This window comes from Puma concolor, chromosome E2 (assembly GCF_028749965.1).
Source record: "Puma concolor isolate L17-30 chromosome E2, mPumCon1.1.hap2, whole genome shotgun sequence".
Taxonomy (NCBI): domain Eukaryota; kingdom Metazoa; phylum Chordata; class Mammalia; order Carnivora; family Felidae; genus Puma; species Puma concolor.
Window position 1 is genome coordinate 50,067,136 of NC_141681.1, and position 25,267 is coordinate 50,092,402.

A 25,267-nucleotide genomic window follows, 5' to 3' on the forward strand; every position below is an offset into this window, starting at 1 on the left:
AGAGACGCACCCTGTCATCTATCAGAAATGGATGTCTCAAACCAGTGCTCAGTCTGTGGTGCGATATCCCCCATAGCCAGCATGCAGGGGTCCCGTGAAACAAGATCAGAATGAGGGATGGGGAGCCTGGGCGGCTCTGTCGGTTAAGCGTCTGACTTCGGCTCAGGTCATGATCTCGCGGTCAGTGAATTGGAGTCCCGCATGGGGCTCTGTGCTGACAGCTCAGAGCCTGGAGCCTGCTTCGGACTCTGGGTCTCCCTCTCTCTCTGCTCCTCCCCCACTCGCGCTCTGTCTCTCTCTGTCTCTTAAAGATGAATAAATGTCAAAAAAAAAAAAAAAAAGAATGAGGGAGAGCCCCTCCCACTAGTGCACTCGATGACCCACTTAAAGAATTCTTGCCGGGCGCTTGGGTGGCTCAGTCGGTGAAGTGTGTGGCTTCGGCTCAGGTCGCGATCTCGCGGTTTGTGAGTTCGAGCCCCGCATCAGGCTCTGCGGGGTGGTGTGGAGCCTGCTTGGGGTTCTCTCTCTCCCTCCCTCTCTCTCTCTCTGTCTCTTCCAGACTTGCGTGGTCTCTCTCTCTCAAAATAAACAAATAAAAAAAAAAAAAAAAGGATTCTTGCTTCTGGCTTCTGTGGCCTTGGGATTGAGGTGGGTGGGGAATCCATTGTAGTTCTAAGCAACTGGAAGCCACGACTGCAACCTCGCCATTTTGTGCTTACCCGCGCCGCTGTAACAGAAGGTGGGGTCATTCTGCTGGTCGCCAGATGGAACCTGACCACCAGAGGGTGGAAACCGGATGACAACTTCGTATTTCAGGGGCCAGTGGCCCTGCTCGATGGAAAACTGCAGACAGCCAATGAAAATGAGATCATCAGACACCCACCCCTCGTAAGAATGATTTGTGCCACACAGCAATTTGTTGTGAGTAGGCGTTGGCAGGTGGCAAGAGGATATGGAGCGTGCGGGGGGAGAAGGCAGTTCTGATCACCTCCCGCTATGCACCCAGGACCTTTGCAGCTTCGTTTTACGTGATCTTCTCCCCCTCCCCCCATCTTCCTCTCCCCACAGCACTTGAAGAAACAGGTGTCTATCACTGTGAGAGTCCGACGCATCGTCATTAGCACACCGTGTTCCTGTGGTTAAGTAATGGATGAGAATTGCGTGTCTTCTAAATTGAGGGCTCTGGTTTTCACCTGGACAAAGGAAAGGAGGGAAGAGCGTGGACCGGGCTGGACACTTGGCTTCCTTCTCCAGATTCCGTCTCCCCTTCTCCCCGGGCTCTGCGCCTTGCGCGGCAGATCCATGGGACCTCCTATAGGAGGGCTCAGTCAACAGAAGCCCCTAACAGGAGACCAGAGGGAGGACACTGAGTAAGGCTGGGGTGGTAATTCCTCAGCTCCCTCCCTACAGAGTGATCTGGGTGGCTTTTTTTTTTTTTTTTTAATTTTATTCACTTTTGAGAGAGAGAGAGAGAGAGACAGGGCACGAGCGGGGGACGGACAGAGAGAGAGGGAGACACGGAATCTGAAGCGGACTCCAGGCTCCAAGCTGTCAGCTCAGAGCCTGACGTGGGGCTCAAACTCATGAACCGCAAGAGATCACGACCTGAGCCAAAGTCGGCCGCTTAACCGACTGAGTCGCCCAGGCGCCCTTTTAGCCTGAGATCAGAGCGCCTACAAGGCAGCCCTCTCTCGACCTCCCCCACCTACCCTTCTCCCTATAGAGTCCAGTAATGGTAATGACTTCTCCTCGCCCTTCTCGGGGCCCAGGGGGACGACAGAGACCCAGTGAGATCAGCCTCAGGAAACCGCACCAACCTTTTGTTTCTCTACTCCGCACAAACCCTAAGTCAAGTTCCTCAGGGGGGCGGAGCCCCCTTTGTGCTGAGGCCCTGCCTGCTCAGAGAGAAGCCTCACGGGTTGTAGTGCAACGCCTCCTCTCAGGTCATGGTGATGCCCAGATTCCTTGGGCCGGAACATCCTGACGCCCCTGCTGCCACTCAGTCTGGAATGAGGCACGGGCAGCAGGCCGGGGAAGGAAGGGCTTGAGATGGTGAATCTCTCACCGAGCTCCTGTCCTCCCCATGTCAGATCTCTGTGGGTCCTGCCCTCCCCTGTCATAGACAGACCCCAGCATTCAGGGAAAGGACGATGCCTTTATTATCGGACACAAGTGGCCACTCCTTGACTCTCCCAGAGGGCAAGTTCAGCCGCTCCCAGCAGCGTGTTGTTATCAGGTCACGGAGGTCTGTGGGGGTGTCGAGGGATGATCATTCATGGAGAGGACAAGGAAATCATTCAACGCCCAAGGCTGTTTGGTTATGAGGTCAGAGGAAAAGTTGGCTCGGGGAATCAGCAAGGAGCTGAGAATCATCGGGAAATGGGCTCAGCAGAGAGGCATCCCACACCAGAGGGCTAGGGACAAGCCAAGTCCCACCACCCAAGCCAGTAGGCGGGTGGGGACAGCTCCATCTTGGAGAAAGGGCCCGAGCGGTTCCTCCGAATTCTCAGCCACGGAGAAGATCCCAATTTTCTGTGTATGGTTCAACAAGGAGCTGGAAGCTTCGGTCACGCAGCCCTGAATATGGATTTTAGAGGTGATCCCACCTAGAGAGTGAAGATTGAGTCAGAGAGGTTTCAAAGGACCATACCCTTAAATTCCTGAGACCCACGGAATCCCAGCCCCCTCAGATCAGGAGGCAGGGCTTAGTCCCCTCCTCCCTCAGAGCTAGAAACCTGAGTTCCCAGGCCCCTGTACCCTCAGACCCATGAGTCAGGGCCTCAAGCACCCTCCCACCTCAGAACCACGGAATCCAGGCCCTCAACCCTGCATGCTTGGGACCTGGCCATCGGGACTCACCTCCATAGAGCCTAATGTAACCGTTGTAACAGTGAGTCGTGCCGTTAGGGCACGTAACGTTTTCCGGGTTTTCTGGGCACGGGGCAGAGCCCCGCACACAGATGGGACACTGCAAGTCTCCCAGGGTGGGGGCAGCTGAAAAGTAGAGAGAAGGCTGGGGCGCACGGCTCTGCTCCTAGCTGTAGCCACCCTCCTCGATCCCCAGAGTCTCTGTGCCTCCCCATCTCTCAGCGTCCCCAGTCCCACCCGACCCCCTGGGATTCCATACCTGGAAGAGGGAGAGAGTTCAGTAGGACGCTGGTACTCCTGGCCCTGTTGCACCTGTTGGAGGAGCAGAAATGGGCATAGGAGGCGACCAGCACTCCGGGGGGCCCCGAGTGTATGGAGACAGTCGGGGCATCCTGCGGCCTGCCCTTGGTGCAGCCTTTGCTTCCCACTATGACTGAGCTCTGTCCTGAGGGGTGAGAGAGAGCAGAAGCTGGGCTGGGGGAGTCGGGCTCTGATGAGCCAGGGGCTCCCTGACGCCCGGCAGGCGGATGGAGGGGTAATGCCAGTGCCTGATTACAGGGCACACGGAGTGTAGGGTGAAGGCTGGGGCCAGAGTCAGCTCTGTGGCGTTTTCGTTCTTCCTCGAATGTCACTCGCTCGGTACGGCCTCCCAAGAGCACCTGTTTTCCAACGGCAGCCTTCACCTCGCTCTCCCTGCCTCCTTTCCCGGCCGGGTTGCTCTTGTCTTCACTCCCATACCTTACTCTGCTGCGTTTGTATTTCTCGCTGCCTCCCCACTGGCACGTAACGCTGGAGGAAGGAGGATACGAAGGGTCCACGGTGCCACCAACAGTGCCTGGCACACGGCAGGCGCTCGATAGATCTCGAGTGAGACCGGCGAGGTGACTCTGTGCCCGCTCTGTTCTCCGTCTCCCTCACGTGGCCTCTCGCGAGGTAGCAAGGGCGGTACTATCGCTGCTGTCACTTTGCCCCGTTCCCAGAAGGGGGAACCCAGGCACGGAAAGAGGAAGGCAGGCCTGGGCGTGAGGGGAACCAGGCAGGAAGCTGGGGGACCTGACCCAGGGCGGGGAGACTCGGGAGCCCAGAATCGCCCTCTGCCGCAGCCCACGCACCTGCCTCTACCAGCAGAAGAGTCTCCTCACACACCTCCCCAGGGTCACAAATCTTCTGAGTTGTGGTCCACCTGATGGGCATCCGAGACAGGTTTCGACCAGTGTGTAACTCGCTCCCCCATTCACAGGTCAGAAAAGCTGCAGAGAAGGAGATGGCAGGGTCCGTGTAAGCCAGGGAATCGGCCACACCTTCCCTCCGGGTCCCATGCGTCCCCGAGGCATTCTCCAGGTGACCCGGCCACAGAGTCCTGCCACCTTAGATTTAGGAGGGACCTTGGAAGTCGGAGTCCCATCCACATCCTTCGCCCTGTTTTTGCCCGAACGTCTGCAGGAGCCTTTCTCCACGACCCTTGAGGAAGGCTATTGGGCGTGACGGGGACAACGGCTCCACTTCCTGTGTGGCACTCAGGGCTCTCACCTGGATGAGGAGGGGAGCCTGCCCCCATAGATTTCTTTCCACTGAGAAACCCTGTTCCGGAGCAAAATACTCAAAATGCCTAGGGCGTACGGAGCCTTTACTCTGCGTCTGAGCCACCCCCCCGCCCCCCTGCGGCCACCGGGATTACCTCACAGCCACCTCCAGCCACCATCATCGCCCCATTGTCCAGGTGGGAAAGAGGGCACCTGGGTGGCTCAGTCGGTTAACTGTCTGTCTCTCGGGTTTGGCTCCGGGCGCGATCTCGCGGTTTGTGGGATCGAGCCCCACGTGGGACATCACCGAACCCGCTTGAGATTCCGTCTCTCCTCTTTCTCTGCCCCTCCCCAGCTCCCTCTCACAAATACACAAATAATCATTAAAAAAAAAAAAAAAAAGATGGGAAACAGAGGTAGAGGACTCGTTAAGTAGCTTGCCCCGTGTCCCACCACAGGTCACTGGCAGAGCTGAGCTGGGAACTCAGGTGTTCTGGCTCCTCGGCTGGGGGTGGGGGGGGGTGACGGCCGTCCTCGGCTACCTGGGCCCCTGCGCCCTCAGGAGTCCCTTTGAAAACCATGAGCCTAGACCTTCTCTTTGGCCCTCATGTGGCCAGGAGGGATGTGTCCCTTGAAACACCTGGGCTGGCGAGGCAGCATCCACACACGTGACCTTCGCCACAAGCCCACGAGGGAGGCCTGCCCATCTTCCCACCACGCAGACGACCAAATCACCCTCTGCTGCCTGCCCCGAGCCCGGACCCGCTTCTCTGGGCCCCGTCCTCCCCATCTTGGCCAAAGGCTCCGGTAAAACATTGCCGTCATCCTCGACAACTGCCTTCCTCTTGGGTTGCACCCATCAGGAAATCCTGTGGCTCAAGCTGCAAACCTACCTCCAGAACCTGACGGCTTCTCACCATCTCCACTGCTTCCGCCAGGCCCGGGACCACACGCCCTCATCTGCTCCCCCACCCTGATTTCTGGCCCACGCCCCCCAGCAGCACCCCTCGTAAGGGGAAAGCCGATTCAAGCTCCTCTGCTCAGAAGGCTCCATCCAAAAAGGTCCCCATCCCTCTCCGAATAAAATCCCTAGTCCCTAAACTGTAACTCCAAAGACCCACGCAATCTGGCCTTAATAAACATTTAGAGGGGGCGCCTGCGTGGCTCAGTCGGTTAAGCATCCGACTTTGGCTCAGGTTGGGATCTCGCGGTTCGTGGGTTCGAGCCCCGCGTCGGGCTGTGTCGACGGCTCGGAGCCTGGAGCTTGCTTCAGATTCTGTGTCTCCCTCTCTCTCTGCCCCTCCCCTGCTCGTGCTCTGTCTCTCTGTCTGTCTCTCTCTCTCTCAAAACAAAAACAAAACCAAACATTTAGGTTACCAGCGGGTCCTCGCGCCCAAGGCTGCGCTTCTCTCGTGACACTCACCGTTAGGGCTGCAGTCCTCACTCACAATGATGGACCCGATTTCCCGAGTCCCATTAAGCACGTTGCAGCCATCTTGGGACATGCATCCTTGGACTCTCAGAACGGTGAAGACACCCCCTGTGGACAGGGGCAGGGAGAGGGTGAGGGAGGCTTTGCCCTGGGGGGGGGGGGGTGGCGCAGCTCCCGGAGGCCAGACCCACCCTTCTCAGGTCTCGGCTTCCCCTGGCACCCACCAGAGAACCAGATCTCGGTCTTCAGACCCTTCCCCCACCACCGGTTTAGCGCCCCACGGGGACCTCCTGTCCTGGCTCACCTCCCCTGAGCTGGATTGAGCCACGGTAGCAGTGCGTGCTCCCGGCCGGGCAGGTCACCTTTGTCGCAGACTCGCAGTCCTGTTTAGACAAGCAGACTGGACACCGCAGGGAGCCCGGGCCTGGTGAGGGGACGGAGGGCTCTGGATTCGGATGGGGACCTACGACTCTCCACCCTGGCTTTGCTGGTCCCAAGGAGCGACCTCCCCAATCTCCCACCGGTGTGCCCTCCCAGGCTCCTCTCTGCAGACACGCCAGGGAATCAGGGGCGGGTGGTATGGGAAAGAGCAAGGAAGGAAGGGAAGGAACCAGAGGACCGTGGAGGGGCGCCTGGGCCCGAGTACAGGAGGGGGTGCGGTGGTGGAGGGGTGCCCTGGGAGGAACCCACGTGGTTCACCCCCCGGGGTCCACGAAACAGTGCGAGAACATCAGACACCTAAGTTCACAAATGATTCCAGAGGGTAGAGAAACACACCACGTGGCCCCAGACCTGACTGGTGACACAGGGCAGGCAGGGATAGGAATATAGTCAATGGCGCTGTGATAGCGATGTATGGCGACAGGTGGGAGCTACGTTTGCGGTGGGCACAGCGTAAGGTCCAGAGTTGTCCAATCCCTGTGCTGTACGGCCGAAACTAACGTCACGCTGTGTGTCAGCTCGACTCAAAAAACAACAACAAAAAAAATGTCACGGGCCAATTTCACTTTGGAAGAGGAAATGCCAAAAGCCTAAAATAAAACGTGAGTGGACCAAATTCTGAAGAGAAAAAGAAACAAGGAGGAGAAAGGAGCAGGCGCCAGGTGAAGGCCACGCCAGGTGCTCCAACACCAGAAAATGAGTGCGGTTTGCTGCTCCAGGACGGACAGAAGGGGTGCTGAGGGAGGGAGCCGCAGGGGGAGTGGACAGGGAGGAGGGAGGGAAGAGGGAGCTAAATGGAGGGTCCCTCTGTGCTCACGTCTGCCCCTCAGCCCTGCTGCTCCCGGCTCCCAGTGCTCCTGACAGCCCCTCTCGCCCCCTGTGCCTCCCGAGTCCCGCCTCCCCACGCAGCCCCCCCGCACCTGCGGTGGAGGGCGGGGCCCAGAGCGGGAGGGCAGTGGACAAGTTGTTGCAGTTGTCTTCGTGGCGGCACACGTGGGTGTAGGAGAGGATGGAGAGGCCGGGGCCTGCCCTGTGCTCCGTGATGCGGGCATCCTGATTCCCCACCGGGGTGCAGCCCTTGGTGAGTACTATGTTCACTTTAAGTCCTGCACCAAGAGAGAGAGGCAGGCCCTGGACCCCTGGGTCTGGGGGCCCTGGACCCAGGAGGGAGGAGGGGCCGGGGGTCTGAATCCTGGGTCTGAGGGAAGAGGGACTAGAAAGTTGGATCCCTGGGTCTGAGGCGGGAGGGGGCTGGGGGCCAGAACTCCTCGGTCTGAGGGGGGAGGGGCTGGAAACCTGGACCCCTGGGTCTGAGACAGGAGGAGGGGCTGGGGCCCTGGATCCTGGGTCCTAGAGGGAGGGTCTGATGGTAGTCTGGGGTGAGAGGCTGGAGAGGCGACTGGGAGCCCCAGGGGCTGTTCCTGCCAAGGAGGGGACGGCTCCTTGGCTGAGTCCCTACACAACACAGTAGGACTGGGACGGGAGGGATGTCTCTCCCAGGGAAGGGTGAGAGTCACCCTTGAGGCCCACGGGGCTCTTCTCACCGTTGTCAATGAGGATCAGCGTGTCTTGGCAGCCCCAGCCGTTGGCACATACCTCGTGGTCCACCTTCCACGGAAAGGGCATTTCCGATACATTAATCAGAAACTCACGTGTCGCCCTCTGACAGGTCAGGGCCTGCGCTCCTGAGACGGGGAGAGAAATCCGTCTGAGCCCATCCTCCAGGAAAACGCCCTCCCAGGTCGGGGTCCTCACTCACGGGGCAACACGAGGGTGGCGCCCAGGAGAGCCAGCTGCAGCGCAGGGCTCATGGTCAGGGCAGCTGGGACTCTGGCTCCTTCTTCTTCTGGGGGCCCAGACCTTTTATATCTCTTCACACCCCAGGCAGCCAGGAAAGGGCGGGAGGCAGGGCCTTGAGAGAGGAGGTCTGGGCCCACCCTCTGAATCTCACTGGATAAGAAATCCGGATCCTCCCTCCTTCCCCGGACCCAGGGGTCCAGGCTCCCTGACCCCGCCCCCCCCCCCCCCCCCCCCCAGCAATCAGAAACATCCGGGCCCCCAGGCCCCACTGGTCCAGCCACTTCTCCTCCTTTCCTCCGAGCCCAGCTATAAGGCTGCCCTCCCCCACCCTGTCTCAGGGTAGTTTGGGAAGGCGGTTTCCTCACTGCAACGTGGCCCCACGTGGGGAAATAGCCCAACAGCCCATGAGGACATTGTTGGGCGCATACTGGCTACTCTCTACTTTAACCTCTGCCCAATGCGGATTCTGGCTTCTCACTTCTTTCTTCCATTGTTTACCTTTATGTTCCCTTCTCCATGATTTTCCCTCATGCATTTCTCTTCCGCTGTTCTCCCCACTCGTATAAATCCAGGCCCGCGTCTCCACCTCCCGGCCACCCACCCACTGGGGAGCTGAAGTATGGCGAGTGGAGGGGTTGTAGTGGAAAGTAAATCTCTGTCCAAGACAGGATGTTCCTTGACAACAACACGTTTCTTTGCCAGAGAGAGATGGGGAGGGGGATGTGCTAGAAAAGCAGCTATTCAGAAAAACAGCCTCAACGCTGTGCCTTGTAACGTCGACCTATTTCTTTTTTATTTACCTTTTTTTTTTTTTTTTAATTTTACAGACAGAAAGAGAGAGTATGAGCAAAGGAGAGGGGCAGAGAGAGAGAGAGAGACAGAATCTCAAGCAAGCTCCACGGGGAGCCCAATGCGAGGCTCAATCGCATAACCCTGGGATCATGACCGGAGCCGAAATCAACAGTCCCATGCTCAACCGGCTGTGCCACCCAGGCGTCCCAACGTGGGCCTATTTCTGTGGTATAAATAGTTCTGCCATGTCTGATTTCAAGCTACCAGTCATTTAACAAATAGCTGGAAACATTCTGAAATATTTAACAATCGGCTTTTGCAAGCCTGTACAAACCAGCTCTAGCACACTGGGTAGGAGGGGCCGGGGAGGAATATAGGGCTATCTGCCCGTGTGTGTATGAGGAAGAGGAAAGTGGGAGGAGCCATAGCAGAGGAGAAAGAGACTAACGTGTAACTTACAACTCTATGTTTATTTTTGACATCTTTATACATTCTATTTCACGTTTAAACTTTGCCACACGGGCAGTCACATTTCCCCATCTCTCAGTGCATCGACACTACCAGTGGGGTATACAATGAGTGTTCAATAAATACTGATTGGATAAACGAATGAATGAATGATGAATGAATGAATGCACAGTGAAAGATGGCCAGAGAGCCATCACTACATCTGTACCGGTTGTGGGCCTCAGAAACACCACCCCCTCCCCAATGAGTCACATTGTTGCTGTGGGAATAATGGCGCCCTCTGGAGATGTGCATGGCCTGAAGCAGTGTTTCTGAGTGAGCAGGGGCCGGGCAGAGAGGGAGGACGGAGGACCCAAAGCAGGCTTCCCACGGAGAGCGGAAGCTCGACGCCGGGCTCGAACTCACAAACTGTGAGATCATGACCTGATCTGAAGTTGGGCCCTTAACCACCTGAGCCACCTAGGCACCCCTCTGAAGCAGTGTTTCTGGAGGAAGAGAAGGAAGGGTGGGCAAAGAGGCACATAGGGTCATAGGTAGTCAATTCGATGTCTTGCTTTTAGTCAACATATATTTATTAAAGCTGGACTCTGTGCAAGGCACCATCCCAGTTGTTGGGGATTCAGGAAGACCAACAAGAATGAGGCCCAGCTTCTGCTCAGCTCACGCCTGATCGAGAGAGAGAGACATGGAGCAAACACATGAGCATACACACAGACACGCAAATGGTGCTGGGTGCTGGGCAGGGTGAAGACCAAGTGATGTGAAAGTTAAGTGACTGAACTGGGATCAGGGAAGGTCTCCAGGAGGAGGTGGCCTGTGAGCTGAGAGCAGGATGAAAAGAAAGAGCTTACCATGGAAGACATGCACGAAATGCATTCCAGGCAGAGGCAAGAGCAGGTGCAAAGGCCCTGGGGTGGGCCCATGCCTGGTTTATGGAGAGGATTGGAAAGAAAGCAGGCGGCTAGGCTGGAGCAAGGAGGAGGTAGTGGGTGTTGAGAGTGGCAGGTTGGCAGGGGCCTGGCAAGGCAGGACCGAGTCAGGATATTAAGGCAACCTTCCTGGGAGTCCTGTGTATTTCAAGTAGCAAATGCAAGGCTGGGCGTGGAGCTATTTAGCAAAAAGGCTTACAGTTTCGGGTGTGTGAAACTCTGTTTGCTACCAGGCCGGATCTTGTCGCTCCCTGATTGTGTAGCCTTGGGTCATTCCCTTCCCCCCCTTCCAATTGCTTCACCCTCTTCTGTACAGAAAGGGTGATGATTATCCTCAGCTCATGGGTTGTTCATAGACCTGGGACTTCACAAATGAGGGGGAGGAGGCCGGATCCATTTGAGAAGGACCCTGCAATGCCACCGCGGGTGTAGACAGTGACTGATCCCCCGTACCAGAAAGACTGGAGGCTATTTATCCGGGGCAGCTGGGCACCGGTCAAAGGCAAATAAATGCTCAGACCTTGCAGGGACTATTTGGATGATGGCTCTGGGTGGACGTTAATCCCCGCCATGACGGAGGTCGGCTCTCCTGCTCTGTCCTATAATATGGTTCAGAGGGACCTTGATCATCTGATTTTCTACAGAACATCACACTCACCCACTGCATTGATGGATTTGTGTTATTGACTTGGACACAGTGAACAAGAGGTAGCAAACACCCTTGATGATTCAGTAAATGAGACATGTGTGTGCCAGAGGCTGAGAGATCAACGGGGCCACATCCAGCAACCCCATCATATTGGTGTAAACCCTGGGGCCCCATAGGTCTAGGGCATGTCCCCAAACAGCAGCCCCCCCTGTATCCACGGAGGATACATTTCAAAGCCCCCAGTGGATGCCTGAATGCACGGTGGTTCCAAGCTCTCTGTATACTGTTCCTTTCCTACCCATACATACCTATGCTAAAGTTTCATTTTTTTAAGTTTATTTATTTTGAGGGGTGGCGGAGGGGCAGGGAGAGAGAGAATCCCAAGCAGGCTCTGCGCTGCTAACCCGGAGCCCAACACGGGGCTCGAACCCACGAACCGTGAGATCACAACCTGAGCCGAAATCAAGATTCAGACGCCTAACCGACGGAGCCACCCAGGCACCCCCCACGCTAAAGTTTAATTTATAAACTAGGTGCAATACGAGATTAACAACAATGACTAATGTTTACATAGGGCAATCGTAACAATATACTGTAAGAGAAGTCATGTGAACGTGTCTCTCAAAATATCTTACTGTACTGGGCTCACCCTTCTCTGTGTGATGATGTGAGATGATAACATGCCCCCGTGACGAGTCAGGGGAACGACCGGGGGACTGAGACAGGGTGTTAAGCGAGGACCGACCTTCTGACCCTGTGTCAGAAGGATCAGCTGCTTCCAAACCACGGCTTACGGCAGGTAACTGAAATTGCAGCACTCTTTCTGAGACAATTTGCTACACCTTATGCGGCTGCCTTTAGAACAAAGATAGGTCCCTAAAGATTTGGGGGGTGGGGGACAGAAATGTAGCACATTTTGACGTGTTACTCCTACTCACTTTTGAGGGAACCCACAAGACCGCCAGTTTTGAGTAGATCCTAGAGTAGGAAGGGTCTGGAACTAAAGTCATATGACCCAACAGACCCAACGGCTTTGAAAAGTTTCTGTGACAGAAAGAGCTAAGAGGGTCAGTGAGAAAGTCGGGGTTTGGGAGCAAAGGGTACGTATGTCTCCTTTTGCAAATAACTATCCTCCGGTTAGAGAGCAGCTCCTGGCTTATTGCTGTGTCCCAGGGGAGTCTGGCTACTGGCCTATGGGACACCATTGTGACCTGCACTGCACATCACCTGCCGGGTAGTGTCTGAGCTACCAAACCATGGCCAGGCACGGGGGCAGCCACCACCCAGGAAAAGGTGCGTATGGGATCAGGCTCTCACGGGGTGGGGGGCACAGGGGAACGCCTCGGCAGGTGGCTCAGGTGCCCACGGTACCCGCTTCTGCCGCCCGTCCCTCCACACGCACCTGCGTGTTCACGAGGCTACTCTGTGATCTGTTTACAGAGAAGGGGTAAAACAGCCCAGGTTTAAGGGCAGATCTGTACGGTGGGCCGGGGCCAGGCAGTGGGTAGCTGCTGGGTTAGCACAGCACTCGGGTGGCCCTGAAAGATGTAGGGAAATCCTGCAGGTGGTGAAACGTAGTATTCACCGAGGGCTGCGCCGTGGCAGTGGGCCAGGAGGCCCACGTCCCGGAGCCCAGGGCAGCCCCCGGCCTCTGCGTCCATGTGTCCTGACAACTACTACAAGAAGCTGCCCACACCCTCTAGCTCTGAACCCCCCTACACACACACACACACACACACACACACACACACACACAGGTGCCCAGAGAGTTCAGCCAACGTTCCTCTCTGTGGATGGGAAGTGAGTTCATGCAGGATTCCAAGGTCTCCCTGAAGACCCCAGAGGACTCACACCTCGTCCTTGCCCCAAAGGGGCTTCCAGGAGGAGGGGAGACATCAGAGATACAGGTGGTCATAAGGCTGTGGCGAAGGGAGTCTGGGAGAGCTCAGGGGAGGAAGCTACTGATGTCCCGGGTAGGGGGGAGCATTAAGGAGGGCTTCACAGAGGAGGTGACCCGTGAGCTGTGTCTTACAGATAAGCTGCAGTTTATTGGCAGAAGAAAGGATGGTAACAGGCAGAGGAAACAGCACGTCAAAGACCCGGAGGAAAGAGCAAGCCTGCTGTTTTCATGAAGAGTCTGCCTGAGGGGCGCCTGGGGGGCGCAGTCGGTGAAGCATCTGACTCTTGATCTCGGCTCAGGTCATGATCTCACAGTTTGTGAGTTTGAGCCCCGCATCCGGCTCTGCGCAGATGGCACAAAGCCTGCTTGGGGTTCTGTCTCTCCTTCTCTCTGCCCCTGCCCCCCTTGTGTGCTCGCTCTTTTTCTCAAAGTAAATAAACTTTAAAAGAAAAAAAAGGGTCTGCCTGAGAAGGGATCATCAAGAGGATGGGGTGCAGCTGGAACTGGGGTGATTACGAGTTTTCCAGGTAGACAAGGTGGGTGTGGGCAACAAAGGGAGAGCCATTCTAAGCAGAAGGAACAGCAGTGCAGGGTCAAGGAGGCAGCAACGACCTTGGGAATGGCTAGCGGCGGGGGCCGGGGCTGGTCAAGTACCTGCAAAGCCAGACCGAGGGGTCGGCCTGTCTCCGGAGGGCAGGGAGCCATGGAGAGTTGCCGAGCAGGAAGGGACACTCCGCCAAGGAAGCTTTCTGACCGCCCATCGCTTTTCCAGTTGGACATTCTCATGTTCCGGTTGCTCCGTGTTTGCTCTGTGGGGTCATCCGAAGGAACCGGCTGACGCCTGCACCAACACATTCACCACCGTTGCCGCAGAACGGTGCCACAGCCACCGCACCCCCCAATACTGCACTTTCCGCTTCTGTCACTGCCACCACCAAGTGATCATTTGAGCAACTGTGAAATGATCATAGGACTGGCGTTACCTGTGCTTCATCGGACCCCCGGTCGAGCTCTGCCTGTGCTTCCTCCGTGTGGTAGAATACCCCGCCCCGAATGCAGATTTGTTTCCTGATCCTACTGATTGTTGAATCGGTCACGGTCCCAGAAGGAAATGAATGGTACAACCCCAACTTGGGTGATTTGAGCAGAATTTATTAAAGAAACCGCTGCTTACAATGGTAAGGCTGGATCCAGGGAAACACAAAGGATGGGCAAGAGTTGGGAGCAAGCCTGTATTTTATTTTATTTATTTATTTACTTATTTATTTATTTATTTTTTTAATTTTTTTTTCAACGTTTATTTATTTTTGGGACAGAGAGAGACAGAGAATGAACAGGGGAGGGGCAGAGAGAGAGGGAGACACAGAATCGGAAACAGGCTCCAGGCTCCAAGCCATCAGCCCAGAGCCTGACGCGGGGCTCGAACTCACAGACCGCGAGATCGTGACCTGGCTGAAGTCGGACGCTTAACCGACTGCGCCACCCAGGCGCCCCAAGCCTGTATTTTAAATATGTTGTCTGCTGTGACAATATATAACAAAGAGTCAGGACCACTGAGAACGTAGGTCAGGTTGTGCACTGCACAAATGCTCTCCATCTAGGGGACGCAATGCACGTCATAGATATATAACCTGTATGAAAAGGCTCAATACTGAAACGGGGAGAAAGCTCCCTTCTACATATATCTGCCTCTGAACATAAGGCCAAGCACCCTCATGGTGTGCTGGTAAATGTTTAACTGCTTCCCTGAGGGGAGAAATAAAAGCTCTGACTTGTAGTGTTTGCCTATTCCCATGGTGTAAATATTCCCACCATGACTGATTTCAAGTTACCACGATGTCACAGAACAGGGAGTTGGGAAGAAATGCCCCGTGGCAACCATCATATAATATTTCTACTTACAGATATAATAGATTTATAAAAATAACCTCAAGAACATAGGTAATAGGGGTGCCTGGGTGGATCAGTCAGGATCTCACAGTTTGGTTCGTGAGATCGAGCCCCACATCAGGTTTTGTGCTGTCAGGGACGCTGGGCTCATGACCTGAGCCGAAACCAAGAGTCAGATGCTCAACCAACTAAGCCACCCAGGTGCCCCTAACTATGTAAGAGTTTTAATTGAAGAGGTGAGTGTGTTTTCTGTAGCTATCTCCTGACACAGAGAGCTGGCATTTTATAGAATTCTCTTCGGCTCCTTGAGTTCCAGAGAGTTCCGGAGATTTGTGAACACTTCACTCAAAGAACGTAAAATCTGAATTACCTGAGGCCAAAGGGGAATGAATTCATTGACTCCCCTTTGCCCTCTTTGTCATCTTTACTATTAAGAATTTCCACCGAGTTTTTGATGGTTTTAAAAACTGAACCTCAGGAAAGATCTACTGTTACTTTATTGACATCAGTGAATAGTTTTAAAGCCACACTAACTCTGAATGCCTCCTTTTGTGTTCGTGATATAGAAGTGGGTCGGGGCTATCTTTACAATGCCAAAAATGAATTTAAAAAGCCACAAATAAAAATGCCATGCTACCTGACTAGGGTTAAGCAAGCGGATACATACAGGCAATTTACTTTAGAATGGGGGAGCAGGGGAAGCCCCTTATCTAAGTTTGTGAATTCTGGTACAAACCTAAAAAAACCTTCCAGGGGGCTATATGTAGAACAATATCCAAAGCTCACACAGAAAGAAAACATTCAAATTCCAATAAACCAGAGCAGACAGACCTCAATGAACATATAGGACATTCAGTAGAGACCCCAGAAAAGTTATACCTTAGGAGTAGGGCTAAACTAGTCTATATCCATGCTAAAAAAATTTAAATATTCCACACTATTCTGTATTACATATTCTTAAATATTTCCAGATAGTAGCAATGAACAACTGGAAAGTGAAATATGTATTTTTTAAATACCACTTGCAGGGGTGTGGCTGGCTGGCTTGGTTGGTGGAGCATGCTACTCTTGACCTTGGGGTTGTGAGTTCAAGCCCCACGATGGATGCAGAGACTACTTAAAAATAAAATCTTAAAATAAAATAAAATACCATTTGCAGGGTGCCCAGGTGGCTTAGGCGGTTAAGTGTCTGACTCTTGATATCGGCTCAGGTCATGTTCTCATGGTTGCGGGATTGAGCCCCACACCAGGCTCCAGGCTGAGTATGGAGCTTTCTTGGGATTCTCCCTCTCTCCCTCTCTCTCTGCCCTTCAGGGAGTGGGGGAAGCATATGCAAAGGACCTGAGACGGATATGTGCCTGCCATGAATCCAAGGAACAGCCGAAAGACCAGTGTGGCTGGAGCAGAATGAGGAAAAGCAGGGCAGAACATGGAGATGAGGAGGTAGGGGAGGCAAGATGTGGAGAACCTTCAAGGCCATTTCAAGTATTTAGAATCTTTCCCTCCCTCCCTTCCTTCCCTCCCTTCTCCTTCCTTCCTTCCTTCCTTCCTTCCCACCTTCCCTCCTTCCCTCCTCCCCTCCTTCCTTCCTTCCCTCCTTCCTTCCTTCCTTCCTTCCTTCCTTCCTTCCTTCCTTCCTTCCTTCCTTCCTTCCCTTTCTGTAAAATGGGAAAAACCATTGGAAGTCTTTAAACAGAGAAGTGACACAATCTGACTTATATTTAAACAGATCATTCTGATACCAGGTAGGGAATAGATCACCGTGGGGCAGGGGGAGGGCCTGTTGCAATACTCCAGGTGAACAATAGTGGTGCTACATGTGTTCTTAAAAAGAGGTCCAAGTTCCCTTCTATTTTATTTTTTTAATATTTTTTAAAATTTTCGGGCGCCTGGGTGGCTCAGTCGGTTAAGCGTCCAACTTTGGCTCAGGTCATGATCTCGCAGTTCGTGGGATCGAGCCCTGCGTCGGGCTCTGTGCGGACAGCCCAGAGCCTGGAGCCTGCTTCGGATTCTGTGTCTCCTTCTCTCTCTGTTCCTCCCCTGCTCACCCTCTGTCTCTCTCTCTCTCGCAAAAATAAATAAAGATTAAACAAAATTTAATATTTTTTAAAATTTTATTTATTTTGAGAGAGAGAGAACGAGCAGGGGAGGGGTAGGGAGAGAGAGAGAATCTCTAGCAGGATCCATGCTGTCATTGCAAAGCCGGATGTGGGGCTTGAACTCACGAAACCGTGAGATCATGACCTGAGCCAAAACCAAGAGTCAGACGCCCAACCGAGTGAGCCACCCAGATGCCCCCAAGTTCCCTTTTAAATCCAAGACTGAGGGACTCTGTGGTCAGGTCACCTGGACCGTGACTCAAGAATATGATCACCTTTGCAAGCCTGGAACCTGGAGGGACAGACATGGGCTGATCGCAGATGCTTCACTATGTCACGGTTCAAAGATGTCAAAGATGGGGCAGAGCTGCAGGCAGGTGAAATCCCGCAGCATCCCCTCAAAATCAGACCTAGTGCCTGGAAGCTGTCTCCCGTCACTCATCTCGCAATGGAATCGGGTGAAAGGCTGGGACAGGAAGGGATGATCTCTGCACAGTCACCCACTGGGAGGCATTACATACATCCTGTGTTGACAGAACCTTGAATTCAGCTCACTGCTTGCTGGCTGATTTGGGATCCCCGAGCGCAGCCCCTGGGCCCCTGACTTGCTCCAGGGATGCCCCCTTGATCCTGTGTCTTCACGCCATCCCTCACCAAGGCAGCCTCCTTGGGAGGCAAAGGCTGCATCAGGAATGATGCTAAGACAGAAGGAATGACAAAACAGCACTGGGACCCCCGTGGAGCACTATACCACCCTCAACCACTTCGACTGCAACACAAATCGAACAGTCTGAGATAGCTTGAACTGTGTCCCCCCTCTTCCCAAATTCATATGTTGCGGTCCTAACCCCCAGGACCCCCAAAAGTGACCTTATTTAGAGACAAGGTCTTTACAGAGGCAATCAAATTAAGATGAGGTCATTAGGGTGGGGCCCAAGCCAGTATGACTGGTGTCCTTTTTAAAAAAATTTTTTTAAATGTTTATTTATATTTAGAGAGAGAGAGCAGGGAGGGGCAGAGAGAGAGAGAGAGACAGAATCTGAAGCAGACTCCAGGCTCTGAGCTGTGAGCCATCAGCACAGAGCCTGATGCGGGGCTCAAACCCACGAACTGTGAGATCATGACCTGAGCTGAAGTCAAGACGCTTAACTGATGGAGCCACCCAGGTGCCCCATGACTGGTGTCCTTATACAAAGGGGAAAATCTGCACACAAACACACATAGAGGGCAGAGGATGTGAAGACACAGGGAGAAGACAGCCAGCCACAAGCCAAGGAGAGAGATCTGGGACAGATCCTTCCCTCCCACCCCTCAGAAGGAACCGACCCTGCCAGCACCTTGACTGTGGGCTTCCAGACTCCAGAACTGTGAGAGACAACACGCTTCTCCAAAACCAAAGCCTCCCAGGTGGTGGCACTTAGTTACTACGACCCAACAAACAAATTCCCAGGCCAAGAGCCAATTTAAGATGATGTTCATGACAGAAACTAGAAGCCAGCTGTGGGACCGGGACAGGAGGCAGGACAAGTGCTAGTCAGAGGGATGGGGAGGGATGAGGGCACAGAGATAAGATTCTGGAGCTCGAAGCAGGTGGCTGTGTAGCTCCCAACCACCCTCTCTGCCCTCTGGTTCCCTCTGACCCCATTGGTCCCATACTGGCAGTTGTGACCGAACACTGGGACCCAGCCCCTCCCCCGTAGTTACACAGTGCTGCAGGAAACCGGAGCACTGTTAGAGACCGAGAGCTGTGAGCACTGGAGCCTGAGTCCTGAAAAGATGGGAGGGTGGCTCAGACCCCCAGGGCCTAAGGGACAGGGTCCTTGGGACCAGAGCTACCTCTTCATGTTTATATTCACTGTCCCTAATGTCTTCATTAATAACATATTAGTAATTATATTTAATACTAACTGTCCCCAGTTGAAAGTTCTTAATATATGTTTACATAAAATTAAGAGCTTTTACTAACACCATTCTTACTGAGGCATTTTCTCTATTAAAAATAAATATTCATGGGGCACCCGGCTGGCTCAGTCGGATGAGCATCTGACTCTCGATTTCGGCTCAGGTCATGATCCCAGGATCGTGGGATCGAGTCCTGTGTCCGGCTCCACGCTGGATGTGGGGCCTTCTTAAGATTCTCTTTCCGTCTCCCTCTGGCCCTCTCCCCCACTATCTCTCTCTCTCTCTAAAATATAATTAATTTAAAAAGTATTCATTTATATAGCTTTACTTCCAGTAATAGTACCAATCCTGAAAGTTCACAAAGGGTACCTTATTTTTATGTTACATTTAGATGCTGAGAGTTGAGGTGGGTAGTGGCTTGGGTTTCTGGGTCCAGGTGACAGTAGGCTGGGGGCAGGACCCCTGGGTCTGAGGGAGGAGGGGCTGGGGGCCTGGACTCCTGGGTCCAAGGGAGGAGAGGGCTGGGAATAGGGACCCTCAGAGTCCTGAGAGATGAGAAAACTCGGGGCGAGGCATCAGGGACCCCGTGTTTGAAGTGAATTTCTTGCTATCTTTTCTCTTTGCTCCTGGGGTGGGATCAAAACCACAGTAAGCACTAAAAACTGCTTATCCCGTAAGTCTGCTCCTTGTTAAAAGGCATCAACCAAGACGGTCCCTTCGTTTATTCTAAGAACCTCCAAATGTTCCAGGGTATTCCGACCCGACAGTGTGGACAGAATAGCCAGGCTCCCCACCATCATAACAGACAGACTTCCCCCCCTGAAATCTGTGGGCTCTACCCCCAGACTGGTTGCTGGGGCAAGGCTGGGACTGGCCATGGCCCTGCTGTAAGGTGCTTTATTTTTCCTGCCTCCTAATGATCCCAACCCAGCCTGTCCTGTAGTCCAGGACTTAAAGGCATCTGACACCTAATTATTTCTCATCCCATGAATCACATGCCTCTTCTTAGTGTTTTGAGCGTTAAAACATGAAATAATTAGAGCTACACTATAACCTAATGGCAGCTTTTTTTTTTTTTTTGTCCTGGATTAATCTTTGAAAACATTTTGGGGGGTGCCTGAGTGGCTCAGTCGATTAAGCATCCAACTTCGGCTCATGTCGTGATCTCACAGTTGGGGAGTTGGGGCCCCACGTTGGGCTCGCTGCTGTCAGCAAGGAGCCCGCTTTGGATCCCCTGTGTCTCTCTCTCTCCCCCTCCCCCACCCCCCCCAAAATAAACAAACATTAAAAAAAATTTTGGGGGGGTGGTTTCTAAAAGGTCAGAATACTCTTCCTAATCTAGACAAATTGTTTTCGCTTCACATTTGCATTAACTGTTCCTAGTTGTTTCAGTTCTCATTGTAGTATTTTCTCGATTCAAAATAAAAACTCACTTACAGAAACAGCACCAAGTCGGAAAGCACAAAAAAGGGCACCTTTGCTTCTTGTTGCATACATATCTGGAAAGCTCACCTATAGACGAAATAGAATTTTCAGCCAGGAACAAGAAATCTGAATGAAAGGCACGTCTTAGTCGTGGCAGTGACAGGGCCACGTGGGTCGGCCATAACGGCAATCTGCGCCTTCAGAGTTGAGGCTCATGCACACATTCGGGGATGCTGGAAGGAACCCTGAAGCCGGCATTTCTCTCTTCGGCCTTCCAGAAGGCCATGGAGGGGCCGGTGCTGTGATGCGATCAGAGAGAGGCGCCCGGGCTGGGCAGGAACCACTGCAAGTGAGGGTGATGAGATCACGTTGCCTCCCCAGTGCCTATGGCCATCGGGTGGGTGCTGGGGCAGGAGCCAGACTGGGAACATGGGAGGCCATTCGGACAGGGAGAGAACTTCAGTGGGTGATGGCCAAGGGTCTGACCTCCTAGCCTGGCTGGAGAAGAAGAGATTCCACAGCTCAATGAGAGAAAAGTGTCAACGAGGCCTCTTGAGGACGGGCTGCCCATCTTGCCTCGCACGACGCGTACCACAAACACCGGCTACGTCCCTGGGCTCACACCCCACCCGCCTCCCGTTTGCTCGCCGCGCGCCAGCCTGCGCATGCGCACCTCCCAGGCCTGCCTCTTCTCCGGGGCCAAGGGGGTGCGGCCTTCCTTCGGGCTCATCCAATGAGCTCATCAGATGCTTTCACATCGACCAATGGGGCTTCGAGTGACCCGCTGGGCGAAGCTGGCCCCGCCTTCCGTGCCTCCGAGAGACAAAACGAAGGCCAAGTGGAACGAGAAAGCCGTTCCGGGCCGTTCCTTCGGCTCCGGTAGGATTCTTGTGAGATTATCCAAAGCCAGGTGGAATTTGGGTTCCTTAAAGAGAAAAGGGGGGGGCTGGGGATCCTGGGTCCTGAGGAAGGAGGGTGGGCGCCAGGACTCTTGGGCCTGAGAGGGGAGGAGGCTGGGGGCCCTGCGGGAAATGGCGGCGGCTGGAACCCAAACCCCTGGATCCCTAGATAGAACAGGGCGGGGATCTCAGAATTCGGAGTTCGGGGGGCGGGGACTGGGGGCTGAGAATCCCCGGCCTCGGGAGAATGTAGGTTTGAACCCGGCCTCCCCAGTGTGCGGGAGCAGGGGCCTGTGGGCCGGACTCCCGGATCCCGTGGTTGGAGGGTACTGGGTTGTTGACGTCCTCTGTCCTCGGGGGACAGGTGTTTGGGTCGGAGAGTTGCAGCTGCGGAAACTGAGGCGCAGTGAACGCGTTATGTGGTGCAAACTTGCAGGCTCGATCGGGACACGCCGACGCTGGAGGTCACGGTCTTCTGTAGCGCAGACGTGCCCGTACTTGCCAGACGGTCCCTGCAATCTCGTTTTCTGATCCTGAGCCGCGCTTCCAGCCCTCTCTAAAGGAAGCCATGGGTACCCGTCGTGCCCAGAGTTTGTTGTTCCTCCTCCTCCTGGGAGTCCCCTCCTTGGCCTGTGAGAACGGGGGCCGGGGGGTGGGGAGAGCTGGTTCACAGGGGATGGATCGCTGGTAAAGGAGGGCTGACGGGGGCCCCACAGAGAAGAGCAGGCGCTCACCCAGATCTCCTTTTCTCCCCAGCGGTGCAAAACTTAAATTGTCACAAGGGCGTGCTCACCAGTATAGAAGAGGACCCAAGCAGTATGTTTAACTGGACCACGGAGAAGGTTGAGCGTTGTGAGGGCGGGTCATTCTGCCAGGAATCCCTTCTGATGGTCAAAGCAGGTGAAGTGAGAAAGGGCGGGAGGAGGGGTGAGTATGTCCGGGTCAGTGCTGCTCCCACCCACTCCCCGAAACCTCAGGCCCACCCTCCGCTTTCTTCCCCACCCCGTCTCCTAACAGGGGCCAAGACCGCAGTTTTGGCCACTAAGGGCTGCATCCACGATGGGACGCAGGCGGTGACGTATGTCCAGCACTCCCCACCCCCAGGCATAATCACAGTCTCCTACACCAGCTCTTGTGAGGATTCCTTTTGCAACGGCAGAACGGACCTCCAGGAGCTCTGGAGGCCGGCAGAGACCCTAGAAGCCTCGAGAGGTGAGAGATGGGGACGCGGAGAAGCCATCTGAGCCCCTGCAAAGATGGTATGCCTCCTTTCTCTGTGTCCTTATTTGGCTCAGGCCCTTGGGGGGCCACACACAGAAAAAGAACCTCAGACCTTCCGCCAGGCTTTTTCTAAATGGTTACCTTGGGGTCTAAACGCCGCTCGGAGCACCGGGACGTCAACGAAGGCTGGGGTATAAGTTGGCTTTTGTGTTTATTTATTTATTTATTTATTTATTTTTTAACGTTTATTTATTTTTGGGAAACAAAGAGAAACCGTGTGCGAGCGGGGGAGAGGGAGAGGGAGACACAGAATCTGAAGCAGAATCTGCAGCTGACAGCTCAGAGCCCCATGAGGGTCTCAAGCTCAGGAACAGTGAGATCATGACGTGGCTGCTTAAGCGACTGAGCCACCAGGTGCCCCATGGCTTTTGTATTTATTAAGCAATGAAGTGTCAGTGGAGGTTTCTGAGCAGGGCGGGGTGGCCTAATCAGTCTGGCAGTTACTGCTTCCCCAGTTCCCCAATGTGGCCAATGTGGCCAATGTGGCCGGGGGCCTATAGCAATCTGGCCCTGCCTGCTCTCAGCTCACTTCCTTCTCTCTCCTCCCCCTTTACTGTGGTCCAGTGGGGGGAGGGGGGCTGGTATTCAAAATGCTTAAGTGTCGGGGCGCCTGGGTGGCGCAGTCGGTTAAGCGTCCGACTTCAGCCAGGTCACGATCTCACGGTCCGTGAGTTTGAGCCCCGCGTCAGGCTCTGGGCTGATGGCTCGGAGCCTGGAGCCTGTTTCCGATTCTGTGTCTCCCTCTCTCTCTGCCCCTCCCCCGTTCATGCTCCGTCTCTCTCTGTCCCAAAAATAAATAAACGTTGAAAAAAACAAAAACAAAAACAAAAAAAACAAAACAAAAAAATGCTTGAGTGTAGATATGGTCCTGGCCCAACCAGCATGGGTGCTGGCCACAAAGACCGGCCCAGCCCTCCTGTGCCCACCAACTGAACACCAGCCCTGCAGTGTCTCCCAGTCCCGGAAAGCCACCCGGCTGGCTCCCACCTCCGGGCCTTTGTCCTCGCCGATTCCTTTGCTACCCCACCCACCCCTCCACTTTCACGCAGCTAACTAACCTCTGTTCACCCTTCACCTCAACTCAGGTGTCCGCTCTGTGAAAATACTCGGCAAATTGTTCCGGAGAGTTAGGTTGTCCTCCGTTCCTTTGCCATCATACCTTGGACGCAGTGCCTACTGAGATGTATTATAATTCCTGACACATCCTTCTCCTTCTAGACAAGGGTCCTCGATGGCAGGAACCGTGTCCTTTTCATCTCTGTCTCCACACCCAAGCACACAGTTTGGAAGTCACAATGGATGGGTTCTGACAGCGAAGAAAAACAGCTGGAGAAGCCAGCGGCGGGGCGGGGGGGGGGGGGGTACAGGGTGGGGGGAGGTGGCAGTGATAGGTCATGACTGCTGTGGTGTCAGCAGCAAAGACTTGGGAAAGGGAGGGAAGCAAGAAGACACAACTCCAGAGGCTGGACACACCCTGATTGTCCCTCTGTTTCCCCCTCCAGCTCCCAGTACATCAGTACCCTTCTACTGCCCAACCTGTGTGGCTTTGGGGACCTGTCTGACGGCTCCTTCCCTTCCCTGTCCCAATGATACAACTCAGTGCTACCAAGGAAGACTTCAGATCACTGGAGGTAAACTGAACATCTGGTGGTTTCAGAGGCTGGAAACCCAGACATCTGAGTGGATCCAAGAGGTTCTGATACTCAGGGTTCTAGGAATGAGGGAGGAATGATTCCTCTCTGATTTCCCAAAACATCTATGTGCCTCCCCGACCTTTCTTCTTCCACAGGAGGCATCAATTCTTTTTTGGAGGTGAAAGGTTGTACATCCATAACTGGTTGCAGGCTGATGGCTGGGTTCTTTACCATAGGACCCATGTGGGTGAAGGAAGTTTGTCCGTACCAGTCTCTCCCTCAACCCTGAAAGACTGAAAATGGGGCCACCAGGCTTCCTGTTTCAGTTTGGAGGTTCGAGCTGCTGCTGCTGCTGTTACTGCAATAACTAACTTGTCCATTGTTCCTGTGGAGACACTTCTGGTCCTGGATCACAGGACACCTGTTTTGACCGGGAGCCTTCTGACTGCTGGTCACCAACAAGTTGAGATTTGAAGAAAGGAGCGTTCTTGTGGTTGTGTTTTATATTTCTAATAAAGTTTCTACTGTAATTTGTGTATACCTCAAGCCTAGAAGTGGAATTTTAGTGCTGAAAGGGCCCTTAAAATTCATCGTATCCAACCCACACGTTTTGCAGAAAGGGAGGCAGAGATCTGGAAAACTTTAGTGAGTTTCTCACACGGATGTAGCTCTGGGCAGAGCAAGACCAGAACTTTGATACTTCGACCTAAAGTCTGGTTTTGCTTTTGCTTTATTGGTCACCTTCTCTTGCTGGCTGGGCAAGAGATCGGCATCAGACTCCTCCAGAGCACTCCCGGCCCAACCTTAAGGCCACAGTTGGCTGTTTTGGTTCTAACATTTCCCTGGGAGGTATAGCAGAATTTGAAAAATCAGACTCCAAATTCTTCCGTTACATAATGGGCCCCCTCTCCTATGTCCTGTCTCTTGCCCCTTTACATCATCCCTTCCCTTCTCTGCTGCCTACGTCATCATCCTCAGTGGGCAGAGGGAACGCAGGAGGCAGCTGGGACCCAGCAGGGTATGAGGACTGGGGGCCTGGGACTCCTAAGACTTGTTTTGAGCTTCTCATGCTTGTTTATTTATTACTCAAGAACACATAAAACCCATCTTAGAAAAGACTCCAATGACATAGGAGCTTATAGAGAAAAGTAAAAAGGTGGGGTAAGGGTAAGGAGGAACAGATATTTATTGTTTTCTTTGAATAGCTTTATCGAGGCTTAATTGACATAGTCAATTGCACCAGGGGTGGAAGGAGACAATGTGAATGACTGACCCTCCCACAAAGGACAGGGGAGTCTGGCCATAGTATAGTCCAGCCAAGTTCTTTCTAGAAAG

At 53.8% G+C, this 25,267-nt stretch overlaps 3 protein-coding genes and 1 long non-coding RNA gene across 11 annotated transcripts in view; 2 read left to right on the top strand and 2 right to left on the bottom strand.

Annotated features, from left to right (window-relative positions):
* Positions 1-2,135: 2,135 nt before the first annotated feature.
* CD177 (CD177 molecule) lies at positions 2,136-20,950 on the bottom strand. 7 transcript variants are annotated; one of them, XM_086689962.1, is made up of 12 exons: positions 20,792-20,950; positions 20,131-20,205; positions 13,457-13,643; positions 8,563-8,676; positions 7,809-7,949; positions 7,185-7,370; positions 6,128-6,247; positions 5,815-5,931; positions 3,981-4,118; positions 3,128-3,313; positions 2,860-2,994; positions 2,136-2,606 (listed from the first exon to the last, which is right to left on the bottom strand). In XM_086689962.1, exons 4-12 carry the CDS (start codon positions 8,597-8,599, stop codon positions 2,386-2,388), a joined length of 1,281 nt encoding a protein of 426 aa, XP_086546088.1. In that variant the 5' UTR covers positions 8,600-8,676; positions 13,457-13,643; positions 20,131-20,205; positions 20,792-20,950; the 3' UTR covers positions 2,136-2,385. The 7 variants fall into 7 exon arrangements, with proteins under 7 accessions (XP_086546088.1, XP_086546087.1, XP_086546086.1 ...); XM_086689961.1 differs by having other exon boundaries at positions 20,127-20,205; XM_086689960.1 differs by having other exon boundaries at positions 20,131-20,461.
* On the top strand, positions 7,670-9,466 carry LOC147573638 (uncharacterized). Its single transcript, XR_015244920.1, has 2 exons — positions 7,670-8,005; positions 8,892-9,466. It is a non-coding gene; the product is annotated as an uncharacterized LOC147573638 (long non-coding RNA).
* Positions 20,918-24,478, top strand: TEX101 (testis expressed 101). Of its 2 annotated transcripts, none has more exons than XM_086689967.1 (6): positions 20,918-21,028; positions 21,454-21,649; positions 21,774-21,917; positions 22,035-22,229; positions 23,801-23,929; positions 24,088-24,478. In XM_086689967.1, the coding sequence occupies exons 2-6, from the start codon at positions 21,586-21,588 to the stop codon at positions 24,219-24,221; spliced, it is 666 nt and encodes a 221-aa protein (XP_086546093.1). In that variant the 5' UTR covers positions 20,918-21,028; positions 21,454-21,585; the 3' UTR covers positions 24,222-24,478. The 2 variants fall into 2 exon arrangements, with proteins under 2 accessions (XP_086546093.1, XP_086546094.1); XM_086689968.1 differs by having other exon boundaries at positions 24,169-24,478.
* Positions 21,630-25,267, bottom strand: part of LYPD3 (LY6/PLAUR domain containing 3) — a 44,813-nt gene continuing 41,175 nt past the window's right edge. The window contains exon 6 of the transcript XR_015244919.1: positions 21,630-21,647. The gene's annotated coding sequence lies outside the window, so the exon portion shown is untranslated. The remainder of the gene's footprint in view (positions 21,648-25,267) is intronic.